At 44.3% G+C, this 16,156-nt stretch overlaps 1 protein-coding gene across 18 annotated transcripts in view; it reads left to right on the top strand.

Annotated features, from left to right (window-relative positions):
- The window catches only part of NCOA2 (nuclear receptor coactivator 2), a 234,538-nt gene that overhangs the window by 206,624 nt on the left and 11,758 nt on the right, over window positions 1-16,156 (top strand). For 14 of the 18 annotated variants that reach the window (XM_072951834.1, XM_072951828.1, XM_031692238.2 and 11 more), the window contains 5 exons: window positions 2,606-2,735; window positions 9,186-9,405; window positions 11,836-12,114; window positions 13,014-13,091; window positions 14,425-14,662. In XM_072951834.1, coding sequence (XP_072807935.1) covers window positions 2,606-2,735; window positions 9,186-9,405; window positions 11,836-12,114; window positions 13,014-13,091; window positions 14,425-14,662 — 945 coding nt within the window. The remainder of the gene's footprint in view (window positions 1-2,605; window positions 2,736-9,185; window positions 9,406-11,835; window positions 12,115-13,013; window positions 13,092-14,424; window positions 14,663-16,156) is intronic. The other 4 variants (XM_006203168.4, XM_006203167.4, XM_072951832.1 and 1 more) reach the window with 2 other exon arrangements.

Here is a 16,156-nt window from a genome sequence, read left to right on the forward strand (position 1 = left end):
TTGTGATGTTTTATTCTCATTAAATTCTCTAATTTCAACTTTTATGGGGAGTGAATTAGAGTGTAACACTGTGAATGTAGTATAGATGATATTTTAAAGAAGTATTACAGTGATACAGCAGTGATTTCTAAGTCTTCATGGTCTTCAGAATCATCTCAGGACATTAAGATGCAGATTCCTGGGCCACGGCCCTAGACTATGAAAGCCAGCTCTCCCAGGTCCTCACTGAAGGTGCAGGGTCTTACAGAACATCTCACAAAATGTAAGGATCACTGGAATTCTATTTGGATACAGTTCACGTGTTATTAAAATTAATGGTTTGATACATTCTGTGATACCATCCGTACATAATACCCAGAATAGGCAGATCTGGAGGGAAAGAAAGTAGATTAGTGGTTTCCCTGGGTTGGGTTTCTGGAGGGGGTTCTGGGGAGTGACTCCTCATGGTCATGGGGTTTCTTTTTTGGAGGAATGAAAATGTCCTAAAATTGATCACTGTGATGATTGTACAGCTTTGCAGATACACTAACACCCACTGAATCATACACTCTAAATGGGCTAATTATATGGTATGTGAATTGTATCTCAGTAAAACCATTATTTTTTTTTCATTCTTTTTTTTTTACATTTTTTATTGATTTATAATCATTTTACAATGTTGTGTCAAATTCCAGTGTTCAGCACAAAGTAAAACCATTATTAACAAAAAATTAATGGTATGTGCAACTCACACCTTGAGATCATTTTCTTAATCATTGACATATTAACCTTCCTCTTATTGTGTACATTAGTATAATTCAGATAAGTTGATGTTTATGTACTTTTTCATATTCTTAGATACTAACAATGAGTCAGAGCTAAATCAGGAAGCTAACAGGAAGATGCCAGGATTGTTTTGACAAGATCATACAGATTCTACCCCCCAGCATCGGTTTTCTTTCCCAGTTTAATTGCTCAGCACATTTTGGTTTATTGTTTCTGAAAGATGACATTAATCTTGCCTTTCTACAGAGAATTTACTTGGAACTAATGTGTGTTCCATAAACATAAATTCACATAATTTGAGGCTTGCATGAAAAATGCTAAAAATGGCCAGTTTCCATGCAAAAAGAACCTGGGAAGTTTTAAAACTAATGATTCATTCATTTAAAAATCAGAATAATAAATCCCTTCTATCCAGAAACTTCATTTATCCTCATTCTTCACTGAAGGGCACCTGGCTTTTGAGCTCGAAATAAGGCTCTATGAGCTTCATTGTGTCGCTGAGTTTCTCTGATCCTTTAAATAAACTCAAAAACACCGTTAAACAACAACAACAACAAAGCCGTGAAATCAATAGAAAATTACAGTTGAAATGTAAACAGGTCTACAGATAATGACAGTCAAATCGTTAAAGAGCTCATGTCATTAGCTTAAACACTAGCTTTAAACTCCTAACAAGAACTCCTAAGAAAGAGCACATCTGAGTTGCCTGGGCCTCCTTTCTGCTCCTCTACTCTGGTGGAAGGGTTAACTGCAGTGCAGTCCATTAAGTTTCGGAGCAGGTAGTGTAGACCAGCACTTCTCAAAAGTATGTCCAGATGAGATCGCTCATATATGGAATTTAAAGACTCATGGACAGAGAATACAGACTTGTGGTTGCCGGGGGGGGTGGAGGGTGGGAAGGGATAGACTGGGATTTCAAAATTGTAGAATAGATAAACAAGATTACACTGTATAGCACAGGGAAATATACACAAAATGTTATGATAAATCACAGGGGGAAAAAAAAAAAGTATGTCCAGGACCCCATGCCCTAAGGGGTCTGCAAGGCCAAAACTATTTCCATAGTAAGATTAAAATTATTTATCTTTTTCACTCTCATTCTCTCATGGACATACAGTAGAGTTCACTAAAAAAAATCTTGTTTATGTGTTGCAAACAAAGTCATTGGAAAAGAGATCAAATTTATAGTTATTAGAAGGGAAGTGTGGGGAGGAGGAATCAGAGGAAGGCAGTCAAAAGGTTCAGACTTCCAGTTATAAGATAAACGATTTCTAGGGACCTAACATATAACGTGATTAATGTGAACACTGCTGTATGTTACATATGAAAGTTAGTCTGGGAGTTCTCATCACAAGGGAAAAAAAAATTTCGTTTTTTTCATTTGTGTCTGTTCACTAAACTTAATCATTTCATGATGTATGTAAGTCAAATCATGCTGTGCGCCTTATACTTCCTGTGCAGTGCTACATGTCAGTTATATCTCAATAAAACTGGAAGAAAAAAACCTTGCTTATGCTAACATACTGGATTTATTATGGTGATTTTTAAATAAATTGATAATCATTTTCCAGTTTTAGTTTCCATTTCAGTAAATATCAGTAAGATATTACAAGAGGTTTGGACAGCTGGTCTAGATAGTCCCTGAAGTGGCTGATTAGTCTTAATATTTATTGCCCTTTTTTAAAAAACCAAAATTCTGTCATTAGCTTCACCTCGTTATTATTGCTTCTTTTTCATTTTCTGTGAACCAGATACTTCACTTTATATAATGTAGCCAAAACAGACACTTCCCTGATTACAAGTTGTAAGATGTGGGGGTTGTTCTATTCTCTCTTTTTAGGGCCATCTGAATTAGAGATGAACATGGGGGGACCTCAGTATAGCCAACAGCAGGCACCTCCAAACCAGACCGCTCCGTGGCCGGAAAGCATCCTGCCGATAGACCAGGCCCCGTTCGCCAGCCAGAACAGGTGAGTGCTGGGCACCCGGGAGGCCCAGAGCGCAGTTCCTGAGTTCCATGAGTTGCCTCAGGCCAGGCCAGAAGTCCCCTCTCCCCTTTGAATAGTTGGTGCCTGACCAGTTGTCATCTATTCACATTTTATCATTAACTGAGCCGGCAGTGCAGGGGTGTGGGGGGAATCCAAAAATCAGCGTGACTTAGGGCATGACTTTAAAGAAGTTACAATTTAGTCGGGAAATAAAATATGTAGACTGATAGCTGTAGTATGAGGGGTGCTATGTGCCTTAAGTGCTGAGAGAAATCAACCATACTTCAAGAGGTCATCCAGTTGGGGTGACTGGGGAGAGCTTCAGAGCCTGGAAGAAAGGGTATCACTGCAGGAAGCAGAGACACAGGAAGCCAGTCCGTCTAGCAGAGCAGCGCCCTCAGAGCTGGAGGTTACAGAAGCGTTCAGGGTAACAGAGAACAGTGTGGTTTTATGTTATGTATATTCCACCACGTTAAAAAAAAATAAAATAAAAGCCAGTATCAGAAGATTTAGCTGTAAGAGTAGGTTAGTAATAGATTTATAGAAGGTCCTAAATACCAAACTCTGAAGAATTCAGCCTTTTTTCATTCAGACACTGAAGAAATTTTTTGAAAAAGGAAGTTGTATGTGATCAAGGTCGACTGAATATTTTTGGTGCTGATTATCAGTCTAATCATCTTTGGTCTCTTGTAGGTAATCTTTTCTAATTGCTCATGAAATATTTTTGTATTTGCTGTGCTGTAGTTTCCGTGCATCATGTCTGGGTGTGGGTTTATTTATACTGCTTGGTATTTGGTATATGTTGTGCCTTTTTTAATCTGTGGATTGGTGTTTTTCATCAGCTCTGGAAATTTTTAGCCTTTATCTACTGCCCCTCCTCCATTTTCTCTATTCTTTCTTTCTAGGATTCTGGTGAGATATATGTTATACCATCACTTTCTACATTAGATTTTCAAAAATTCTACCCTCAATTTTTTTTTTTTTTGGCAGTGGGAGGTAATTAAGTTTACTTATTTATTTTTGGAGGAGGTGCCAGGGATTGAACCCAGAACCCCGTGCATGCTAAGCATGTGGTCTACTGCTTGAGCTACACCCTACCCCCCTTCCTTAATTCTTAATTTGTATATTTTCCATCTCCCTATCTCTCTGTACCACATTCAGGATAATTTATTCATATCTATATTTCAGTTCATTAAATGTCTCTTCAGCTGTGTTTAATCTGGTTATATTTTTCATGGCTAAAAGTTCTGTTTGCCTGGTCATCTTTCATAGTCTCTTATCATTGGCTTATTTTCGCGATTCCGTCTGTGTATCTTTAAACATTACATTCATCATTATTTTCTAAATTTCTTGAATCGGTAATTCCAACGTATGGATTTCTTGTGGTTCTAAATCCAGTGATTGACTCTTACTCATGGTGGCCTGTTTCCCTGCGTATTTTGGTAATCTTTCATTGGGAGTTCCTAGCTGATCTTGAGACACATCAGAGTTGTGTTACATGCATAGTCCCATTGTTTTTTAGCAAAGCACTGGAAGCACAGACATCTCACACAGGTGACCTTGAGGGCTACCTGCTGCTTGGCTGGTTGGGTGGGCGAAGAGCCCTGAGGCAGGGGGCTAGTTAGGAGACTAAACAAGAGGCAGTGTGTGCACTTAAAGGATCAGGCAGTGTTTTCTGGAAGGTAAACAGATGAGAAGGCTTAAACTGGAGAAATACGGCCTTGAGGCTCACATGTAGAGAGTTCAGGTTGGCGCCCCAGTGAGGACCTTACTGCAGACTGAACATTGTGTCCTTTTCGAGTTACTCTAGTCTAAAATTATAAAATACTTTTATCAAAGTTACAAATGATGAAAGCAGGGTTTCTGAAATTTCATAAGGGTAGAATATTTCCAGAGCTTCTTGTTTGTTTAAAAAATATATATACACACAGGTTTTGTAGTGACTCCTCCTCCGGGCCGAGGTGCTGCTGCTTACTAGCTCAGCGCTGTGGTGTGGTGGCCATCTTCCTTTCTGTCTCTTAGGGGGGTAATAAAAGAGTCAGAGGATCAGTGAGGTTTTAAAGAACCAAAACAGCAGAAGATGGATGTGAACCCAGCAACAGGCTGTGTGAGGAGAAGTTGGGTTTTTTCACTGAAAGAAATGAAGGTTAGGGCAACTGCTTCATACCTATTTTAGGGAGATAATGGTGGAAGGGTAATCGCCAGCTGTATTCCGTTCACTTGGGGAGAAACCAGTGTTTTCAAACCCCACTGTGTCTGTGACCGTCTCCGAGGTCTCGTGGAAAGGCGGGTCTGGGCGAGCCCAGGGTTCCGCATGTCTCACAAGCCCCGGGGGAAGCCAGCAGCGCCGCTCCTCCCGATACACTTTGAGTAGCAGCGAGGCCGTGGGAGAGCGGACAGAGGAACCGCAGTCGGTCAGCGCGGCTCTCGCTGGACCAGCGTGGCCTCCTCCACTGGGTGTGCTTGGAACAGAGCACCGCGTCAGTGACCGCTGCAGTCCTTTCTCGGGGGTGCTACTTTCTCGGGGTCCTTCCAGCTCTTCGAGTCTAATTTCATGGTGTCAGTGAGTATTGTGCTTTTTCTAAATATGTTTATTTGATATGTTAAAAAAATCCATTTCCATGGAAACTCACTCATAATAAAAATGTAGTGCAGTAGTTGAATCCAGCACCTGATAGTTGTTTTTGGATGAAATGTCCAAGATTAGTTTTCAGGGAAAGCTGGGCCCAAAGTTCGAGTTTTCACTGTTGCCCAAGCAGAGGAGGGTGCTGTTAAAAAACAAAAATGTAAGAATTCCAGGGTACGCACTGCATCCCGTTACAGAGCTGGCTGGTGGGGTTTGCTGCAGGCACTTCTGTGACTCAGCACTGTCCCCCTTCTCTTGCTGCTGCCATTACTGTCTGTTCTCTTTGTATGAGAACTCTGGGTGAAATAAAACATTTCCACGACTGTTAAAGTTATTTCAGTTCTTCCAGGCATTAACTCCTCTTATTTTAAATAATTCACTTTGGAAGAAATTTATGACCAGCTTTATGGTAGTCTTACTGTCATAGAAATTCAAAAATGATGGATAACAAAGGTTTTAACCATGTCTCTCTTTTAAAATAAAAGAAAAGCAGTGCTTTTTCCTTAGTCCCCTTTATCAGTATCACCATTAACAGTTTATATTTTTACTACCTACGTATTTAGAAATAGGTTTCTTCAAGTTTTATGAACCCAACATTAGTTTATATACCCATTTCAGAAAGGCAACAATTTAGCCCTAAAGATCTCTTAACATATTTGTGTACTTATTTATTTATAGCAGAATTTTCATTCTCTGTAGTTCCATTGTTTTTCCCCCTTACTCATCTAGTATGTAAGAGATGTTTAAAATACAGCCCCAAATTTATAGGTGATTTTTTTTTTACGATTTTTGTTTGATTTATAAAAGCAAACAGTAGCTCCCTTTCTTGAAAGACTTCCTTTCACATTAAGTTCAAGATTGCTGAGTTAATCTACTTTTCTGTTATTTGCAATGTGTCTAAGAGTATTTCTTTGGTTGACTATTTCTCATCACATAGTAGCTGCTACTCTTTTGCAGAACTTTGAGAGTACATGTGAAAAAAGCTGGGATCGGAAATACGGATCGGTATTTTTTCTGTAAGGCAAGCCTATCATGATGTCTCTGGGGGAAGTGACGTAGCTCACGGTGTGCCCAGATTTATAATACCCAGCCACAACACAGTGTGTTTTTCTGAGTACAGGTTACGATAGCTATCTCGGCTAGGTTGGGGAACCTTTTATTTTCACCAACTGGAAACTTACTGAACCTACGCAGTTCAAGAACTGGTCCAACAAAAGAGATTTAAGATGTCCTCACCAGGCATGGTCAGAGGTTGATGTTTTTAAATAAATGTCAACATCAAGACCGTGTAGATGGTCCTAGAGCTGAGAGTTGGGGCGGTCAGGAGTGGCTGTGCAGGAGCTCCGTCGACCCTTCTGGGAAGGGAGGATGGTAGCTGGAGACAAGAGTGGGAAGTGTGGGATGAGAGGTCTTAGCCTCCTGGCGATGCACATGGCATCCTCTGGGAAAAGACCAGTTGCCCAAGGTGGCTGGGACCCACAGGGAAGTCGTGCGCATTACCCTGGGAGAGGTTAGGCTCTACCAAAGTGTGTGTGTCCTTGAATTCCACCACCACCCTGTCCCAGAGCCTTAGACATCGTCCTGGGACAGTGAAGCAAGAATTTTGAGTCAGCTCAGTAAAGTGTGCTTTGGGAAAAGGAACCTGACAGCATCACATCAGGAGGATTGGAGAGAGACTAAGCATCTTGAGTCCCAGCTTGCACTGCAGGGGACCTTAACCACAGTAGGCATCTGGGTCACACAGTGTAATTTTTTTAATTAAAGAAAGGAAAAAAAGCATGTAATAAAAACGGGTTATTTTACTATTATGTAGGAAATCGTATAGATGCGAATGAACATGTGCATTAGATTTTTTTTTCTTTAAGCACTTGGCTGTATCTTTCCTGGAGTGAGGTGGTCTTAAAAAGGTACAAAATGCTCTCCCCTCCTTTCCAACCCGGCCTCTCAGTCTGATGCACACCAGGCGTCTGGGTTCAGGTGGAGTCCCCGCAGCCTTGCTGGAGTTAAGAGTCGATTTCCCGTTAGCCTACCATCAGCAGGGAGATCTGGGGCGGCGGTTGTGGTTGTGGAGGAAGACAGCTTATAAAGAAACAGAAGTTGAAGATTATGAAATAAAGCTAGAGAAAGAAAATATTTAATACCTCACTGAACTAGCATCTTTGGGGAGTGAGGTCCCAGATCCAAGAGGGTTGGTAAATGGACAGCTTCCATTCCTGGCTGGCTTGAACTAGTTGTCCATGAAATTTACCACATCTAAATGTTGGTCATTCCTCTTTGGGGAATTGCCTCCGCTCTTTGCTTCCGTGACTTGCAGGCCTGTGGTTTTTCTCCTTGTTGCCACTGTGTCTGCTCCTTCCTCCCACTCCCTGAGTGTCGCAGTCATGGAGTGATCTGATCACAGTTGTGCTAAAAAGTTAATTTTGGGAGAGTGTGGCAGCGGAAGGGTGGGGGAGGCGCTATTCTGGTGCCTGGCGTCTCTGAGAATCGCGGCGGTGACCGGGAGAAGAGGCTGGTGGAGAAGTGCCCCTGGCCAGAGCAGTGCCCCTGGCCAGAGCAGGGCCCCCAAGAGTGCTGGCCTTCGTAGCTTGGATGGAGCGGGGTGGGCGGTGTGGCACACCCGCTGGGCTCGTGGTGGTGGCTGCACTGCCCCTTGGGATACCTTGCCAGCCCTGGGATGAGGGCTCAGCTCCCGGGGCAGAATGAGTAGTGTCATCGAGGGCACACTTCATTGGGTGATTTTCTTCACAAGCGACTGGGGCTAGATGGAGAGTATAGATTGTTTGTAACATACTGGGTTAGAACTGTGTGAAACTGTCTGCTTTAATCCTCAGCATTTCAGGATTCTAGGCCAAAGGGGCACATAGTTGTCTTTAGGAAACATGGTACCAAACTGGATAGGTAATTCACCCCTCAGTGAGTGTCACTGCTTAAGATGGGTACTTACCTGTAAACTTGATTTTCTCCAAAACACCATGTAGTAACTCTGAGTACAAATTAGATTATCTTTTCCCCTTTTGGTATTAAAGTAACCCAGAAGCTCTTTTTATTTTTTTTTCCTTTTCTTTTTTCATTTTTATCAGAAGCTCTTTTTAATAAGCTCTCTCAGTGAATTTTGTCAGTGAGTTTTAGTTCATGTACCACATAATTCGGAGTTTAGTGTTAAGGTTTTTATTCCCTTATATAATAGATTTAATTTGTGTGTTCATGATCCAATTCTCCTGACTAACTCAGGAAGTCTAACAGCCACATTTCTTGAGGACTTTAATAAGTGTTTACAAGTCCCACTTCTGCATGACTAAGAAATTTCCTTTTAGTCCAGCCAAGTGTAGTCTAACAACAGCTGAGTTCAAAAAAAAAACTAATGGAGCTTTTATGCTCCCGGTGGTCAAGTCTCCCCCCGAAGGTTATCATAGCCTGGTGTGAAATGAGACTGCAGTCAATTCGTCTTTCCTGCTAAAACTCAGAAATGTCCTTTGATGACTTTAGTGCAAAGTTAAATGTGTGTGTGCTTGAGGAGTCAGTGTAGATTTGTGGGAACAGTGGTCAGGAATCACCTGGATCAGTGTTGAATCCCAGGTTTGCAGCGTCTGCCTGTGTGCGTGCCACCAAATGGTGTGACAACCTCTCTAATTCTCAGCTTTGCCAGATTTAAAGAGGGGGCAGTAAAAACAAAGATCATTAACAGCTAAGGCCTAGATGTGTGTCCGGCCTCTGCTAGGCACTGAACAAAAAGTGTATCTACTATCTGGGTTGTCTTTTTGTTCCATGTCTGGCTGGTTCAGTATTTCACTACTTTTGTCTTTAAGGGGGAAAAAAGGTTCTCTAGTCCACGAGCCCAAGATGAACCTGTCTCTCCACAGGCAGCCGTTCGGCAGCTCTCCAGATGACCTGCTCTGCCCACACCCTGCAGCTGAGTCCCCAAGCGACGAAGGCGCTCTCCTGGACCAGCTCTACTTGGCCTTGCGAAACTTCGACGGCCTGGAGGAGATCGACAGGGCTCTGGGGATACCCGAGCTGGTCAGCCAGGTAGGCACCGTGCAAAGCTGAGGCTGGCGGGGGCCGAGCACTTCGTGGGCACGGAGGTGTCGGTTTTCTCTTGTTTACAGATAACCTGCAGTCTGCTTTTTAGAATACTTCCTTACCGCGTAACAAGCAAGCGCTGTTTTCTGTCTCCCCGTCCCCTTGTTACTCCCACAGAAACTTTTGCCCAAGAATGGTAGATGCTGAGAATGAGCTTTACATAGAACTCGGGCTAGTGATGGGGAGCTACTTGTCTAAAAGAATACTTTGCACATAAGTTAGCAGAGGCTAATTTAAAGGTAGCTGCCATCCAGTAATCATTTTGACCTCTGCTTGGATTTAGCTCACAGTGATGTGGAGGAGGTTTAAGCATCCATGGCAGGGAAAAGGAGAAAGGTGACCAGCCCTAGTGTGCTTATGTAGCTTCCCCCTCCTGGTAAATAAAGTAATAATTCCCTGCCTGAAGACTACTTAACGGCGACAGTATAATAAATAACATGGTCTCATGAAATAACTTAGCACTTTCTGAGTCTGGCCACACAGCTCAGTTTGTGTGCAGCAGGCATCCTGGTGTACTGTATAAAGAGCAACCTGGAAAAAACGGTCACAGCCTCGCTGCTGTCTTCCTCTTTTCTCAGCATGAATCATCCCTATTTCTTATTGCTAAAAAGTACCTTCCGGGCTTCGATCTACTTCTTGGACGTATGACGTGTCATCAGGGTCTGTGAGAAAGGTGATGCAGAGTCATTGGAGACTTCTCTGAAGCATCAAAAATAGTCTTGTCATAATTCCCACATTTAGCAGACGTAAGTGGGAGTTAAGACTTGTCGGTTCATACCGAGAACAGCAGAATGGAAAGAAACGACTTGAGGTTACATAGTGTAACCTGAAATAAATCAAAAGGAAAATGGAGTTGAAATACTTCCTGTGTGGCTGGTTTGCTTTGCCTCCGGTGGTAGTGAGAATTTAGCATTCAGCGTTGCTTCCCTTGAGTTTTGTCAGAGTGACATTTAAAAATGTGATTCTTGGGGTTGCTGAGTGACCTTAGCATTGTTTTTATCAAAATTGGTAGTGTTTCATCATTTAATATTTTTAGCCTTTTTTAAATTTATTTTTGTTTTTCCTATTTTGTCTCATCAAATCCATAGTCCTTATGATATCATCATATTAAACTGAAATATAGAAATATGATTGTTAGGTAGAGTTCGGGAAAACGTAGACTACAGATGGACTTTATTTGCCCTCATCAGAGTTGTGTGTTTTCATGCAAAATGGAAATCACTTAAACTTTCTCTCTGTTAAAGATGGGCAAATATTTAAAGTTCTGAGATAGTTTTGCGGATATGGTTAGAGCAGTGGTTCAACAGTGAATGGTTTCTTTCAAGGAGTTTCCACCCACATTTTCAAAACACTGTGCCAGGCGGGGAATGGGCCCAGTTCGCACAGGTTGACCTGAACTGAGCCCAGATTCTGGGTGGCTCCAGGTCCTGCTCTAACGTGAGTCAGCTGGAGTGAGGAAGGCCTGCAGCGTCACTGGCTAAAGAAAACCTGAGAGGATTTTGCCGTTGGGCCCCCTGCTCTGTATCAGGAGGTTGGGAGCAGCTCCGCCCGAAGTGGACGGAAGAGGAGAAGGAGCCAGGGGCGCTTTCCTGCTCTTCACACAGTCATTTAGGGCCACCTGGGTCTCAGGTGCCCCCCGCCCCACCAGAGAAATTCTCGATTTCTACATCTGCCCCACCTGCCCCACCTGCCCCAGACAGACAGGGCAGCCGTAAGAAGTCAGGAATGACAAACATGTTAAAATGCTTCCGTGGTGGCAAAGCCTGGGGCGTGAAGGGAACTCTGACAGCCCCAGAAGTAGTCACATACCCTGGTGGGCGGCTCAGGTCCCAAGTCACAGACTCGATAGGAACCCACCCATGACTAGCCAGGTGGGCTTGTCACAGTTTGCTGCATGGCACCAAGTCTCAGTTTTGTTATCTGCAAAATGGGAACAACAGTGGTAGGTGCCCAACGCTGCTGATCCCAGCCAGGGACCAAGGTGCTTGTCTGATTTACACAATTTATACAGGTATGACTAATCAGTCAAAAAACTTACCACTTCAAGGGGACATTCACATTTTAAAGTTCAGGTCAGTCTGGTGGGCGGCTTGCGGAGGCGGCCTTCCGCAGTCACAGCCCATCTCTCCCTTCCCTCAGAAGGGGTGTTGCTGGGAGTCAGGCCTGACCCCTGGCCTGGCCTTGAGTCACTGGATCTTTTGAACAAAGAGGCATTTTCTAGGAAGACAGTGGAGTCAAGCCAGAAGTGCCTTTGGGTAGTAAGTACAAGAAGAGAAGCTTCACTTACAGGACAGTGCGAGGAAGCAGCCCCACGTTCACCCTGCCGTCTCCAGTGGGTTTATTTGTTTGTTTGTTGTCTGGGGGCTTTCTCTTCAGAGTCAAGCGGTAGACCCAGAACAGTTCTCGAGTCAGGACTCCAACATCATGCTGGAGCAGAAGGCCCCTGTGTTCCCACAGCAGTATGCGTCTCAGGCACAGATGGCCCAGGGAAGCTACACGCCCATGCAGGACCCCAACTTTCACACCATGGGACAGCGGCCCAGTTATGCCACTCTCCGCATGCAGCCCAGACCCGGCCTGCGGCCCACGGGCCTCGTGCAGAACCAGCCGAACCAGCTGAGGCTTCAACTGCAACATCGCCTCCAAGCACAGCAGGTGTGTTCTTGGCTGTGCCTGCAACGTCCGGGGGCAGGGGACACGGGGAAGGTGTGGGTGGGGGACATAGGGAAGGTAGGTTGAGGCAGAGAAACAGTGGTGGGTCCTCGTGGGAGGCTTAAACCCTGTCTGTCCTTTCTAAGAGGGTGTCCGCGAGGATCCTACCCTTTTCATACTCTGTTCTACTTCCTTCCCGTCTTCCTCCTCTGCCAGCTCCACCCATGTAGAGCATCTTGCCTGTGATTTCCTAGCTCCATTACTTACTGATGGTCTAACCTTGAGCTCTCTGAGCCTCAGTGTTTAGATCTGTAAAATGGGGTTGTTGTGCAGTCCAGGGCAATCTGGACGTGTTTAAAGGTCCTAGCACAGTTTCCAGGCAAATAAAGATTCTAGCCCAAAGTTTGCACCCAGAACAGCAGCAGCTCGAGTCTAAGTCCTGCCCCCTGACAGAAATCATCACTCTTAACAGAATGGGGGCAGAGGGATGGTGCCTTACAGAACACCTGTTTAGCTCAAGAGAATGTGTTCTCACTAAAACAAGCCTGGACAGCTTTCTGTAATACAGTAACTAATAAAGTTGTGGGCTTTTAAATCTCCTCTTTTTTCCCTCTACTTTTTTCCCAGTCTTCCTCTTGGCCTCCTTTGCTGATCATTCCACCCCGTTTCTCCCTCGGAACCAGCATGTTTTCCAAACAGTCCAGAGTAATTTCTGAGTTATAAGCAGTGGGAACCTCACTGATAATTGGTTTTACAAGGGCATTCAGCTGCAGACCCTGTGGTTTCCATACCCAACAGCATGCAGAGGTTGGGTCGGGGAGGGTGACTTCTTGAGGAAGGTGATTAGAAACAATAATACGTTCTATTTCAAAATGTATTGATTGCTATGTGTGTGCATTTAGAACCGCCAGCCACTTATGAATCAAATCAGCAATGTTTCAAATGTGAACTTGACTCTGAGGCCCGGAGTACCCACACAGGTAAGGTGCAGGCCAGCCACCTGCTTTCACTGCATCCATTTGACTCCTCTTGTCATTTCTGCTCCTTGAAAGTGGCAGGGGGGGGGCCACACGTCGGTCCGGGTCAGCGCACTGGGTCTGTCCTGTCACTCAGTTATCTACCTAGTCTCGCTTTGTGGCCCCCCCCCCTCATCCGGCCATCATTGCCAGGTAACAGCCTCATTATTCACCTTGGTTGTGTTCTGCGAAGTCACTGCAAATGCAGAATTAGTGGAAGTGGAGCCATTCCTCCTAGGAGAAATAAAGGGTCAGGTCCCTTGAGCCTCTGGTCACATTTTCATCAGTGAGTCGGTGTACTTTCTGTTTGACGACACCTTATTTAATATGTTCTGTGACTTCGTTAATACTGAACTCACGGCCAGCAGCCCCGTAACTCATGCCTGCACACAGCGCCCGTCACACACACGTCCTCTCCGTGAGGCCCATCCCGGCCTCCCGTGCTGCGGACCCTAGATGGCACTTCAGCGCTCCTCTCAGGAGCTGTTTTCACCAGCAGAATCACCAACAAAAAGCACAACAGTGTGAAAACCCATGGAACTAAATAGTCTGCCAAAAGGACACTTGTCTGCAGTGTGAGCGCTGAGACACAGCGGTGGTGTGGCCTTGTTTCCGCCCCAGGCAGCTGTGCACGCGGGTGTCCCTCACATGCTGCTCTGCACATGTCCGTAAGTGACGACAGTGCTATGAGTGTTGGTTCTGGGGTGACAAATAAATGTCAGCGGAGGGGCCAGTTCACGAATAATGGAGGCCGTTGCCAGGACCCATAACCTCGTCCTGACGGCCAGCACAGGCGCCCCTCCCGTGTGCCTGCCCAGTGTGTCCTGGCCTCCCGCCTCTGTCCCTACATTCTTTCTTCCTGCCTCTGTTCAGCCTTTTCTGAACTGCTTTAGAGCCACCTTTGGCCCAGTGATTTGGATTCCCTTTAGACTTGAGTGTCCCTTGAATGAGACTCTAACCTTGCATCCTCAAGGCTTCTGTCGCACAGTCGTCTTGGAGACAGGACTGGTGCTCCTGTGGGCTCCTTCAGTTAACTGTGTCCTCTCACAGTGAGTCTCAAGTTAATTGATGCTAACATCCAACTTACCCCTGTCAGTCATTGCAGGGTTTCAGAATCACTGTCATCTCTACAGAACGTGGAAGCTCACATTCTCAGCCACCAATTATTCAACTCTAAAATGTTCTCTTTTATTTTCCTAATAATTTTGCACGAGACAGTGCCCTTTGTTACCCTATTGCTAATGTATGGTTTCTTTTTCAATCTTTGTCTTCCTCCATGTATTGTCCCCCATTCCAGGCACCTATCAATGCCCAGATGCTGGCCCAAAGACAGAGGGAAATCCTGAACCAGCATCTTCGACAGAGACAAATGCATCAGCAGCAGCAGCAAGTTCAGCAACGAACTTTGATGATGAGAGGACAGGGGTTGAACATGACGCCAAGCGTGGTGGCTCCTAGTGGTGTGCCAGCAACTCTGAGCAACCCCCGGATCCCCCAGGCAAATGCACAGCAGTTTCCATTCCCTCCGAACTACGGTACTGGACCTACACCCCCACCACCTTTCACCAGTCCTTTCTCCCCAGTGTCCCCCAGTCCTGGGTCACAGCTCCTCTCTCACAGCTCTTTGCATGGCTCCCAGATGAACCTGGCTAACCAGGGGATGCTAGGAAACCTGGGAGGACAGTTGGGGCCCATCAGGAGCCCCCAGGTCCAGCACGGTACCTTCCAGTCTCTCAGCTCAGGTACCACCTTTTCTCTGAGTGCGGGTCTTACTGTAAGAATGACCGAAGCAGGTGTGCATGCGTACAGTGCATCTACCACTCCTGCGTGTGAGAGTGTGTGTGTGTGCCCGTGCACATGCAAAGGCATATGTTTGTCAGTATCTGTAAATACAGGTACGTGTGCATTTATTTGTATTTGAAAACCTCTTGAGTCTGACTCAAACAAATCAATAGATACATACAGAATGTTGAAAGCTACATCATTGTAAGTATTACAGACGCTGTACAACTTTTGAAAAATGAAGACTTGCGATATTATACCAGGTCTTTAATGAATTGATAATCGTGAGAAGTGTGCACAAAACCCGCAGCGGGCGGCCTCTTAGTTTCCATCGTATTGATTTGTTGTCTAATGTCAGTCTTCAGAGACGAGCGTGCAAAGTGTGTGGTGTCATAAACATGAATATTTGTGTGCACGTCATACTCAATTAATGGTTGAATTACTGATGAAAGGAAGTCCTTACATCAGCATTAATACTCAGAATGACTTTCCCCCTCTTCTGCCAGAGTTCTCTATAAATAACTACCCAGTCTCTGTGGTGCTTAACTTCACGTCTCCTATTTCTTTAAGGAAACAGAAGGATGATGTGCAGCTTTTTCCTGTGTGATCTTAAGTTTTTCTTTTACAGCTGCTTTAAGTACTAATTAAATATGCATGTTTACACGTCTTCTAGGCCACAATGTGCTTACCTTCATGTCATCCCTGAAATTGTCTAAGATGTTGCCTCCTTTGTTTCCCAGCTCCTTTCTTTTTCCTTTTGGATGATTTAGAAAAATCAGCTGAAAGTTTTCTTCCCTTTTAGTGTAAATGCTGTGTGTACCTCTAAACTGAACAAGAAGCCTATACTGAATTTTTTTTCTTGTTCTTGCTAGTCATGAATAGCGCTGAAGTACCACAGAGCCCTTTGTAAAGACGCAAGCTAATCATGAATACAGTTACTTATTTTTTAAAATGCATTGATCTCATCATAGAATAACTTGAGTTAATTTAATAAATTATTCGGATGCATTGGCTTTTTATATAATAGCGAAACTTTAATCCAGTTTAATCCTATTGTAGTGACATATAAACATTTAAAGACTGACTTTCAGGTCAAAGAGAACTGTCCATACTTGACTCATTCTTGATTGAGAAAGGGATATGGGGAAAGAGTAGTGTTTCCTCTCTCCACCTCTAGTCGTGGTGGTTACTGAGGTTCCTAGACACCCCTTTCATTACTGTAGAGAACCCACTATATGGAGTTTTTC

Source organism: Vicugna pacos, chromosome 29, assembly GCF_048564905.1.
Source record: "Vicugna pacos chromosome 29, VicPac4, whole genome shotgun sequence".
Classification (NCBI taxonomy): Eukaryota; Metazoa; Chordata; class Mammalia; order Artiodactyla; family Camelidae; genus Vicugna; species Vicugna pacos.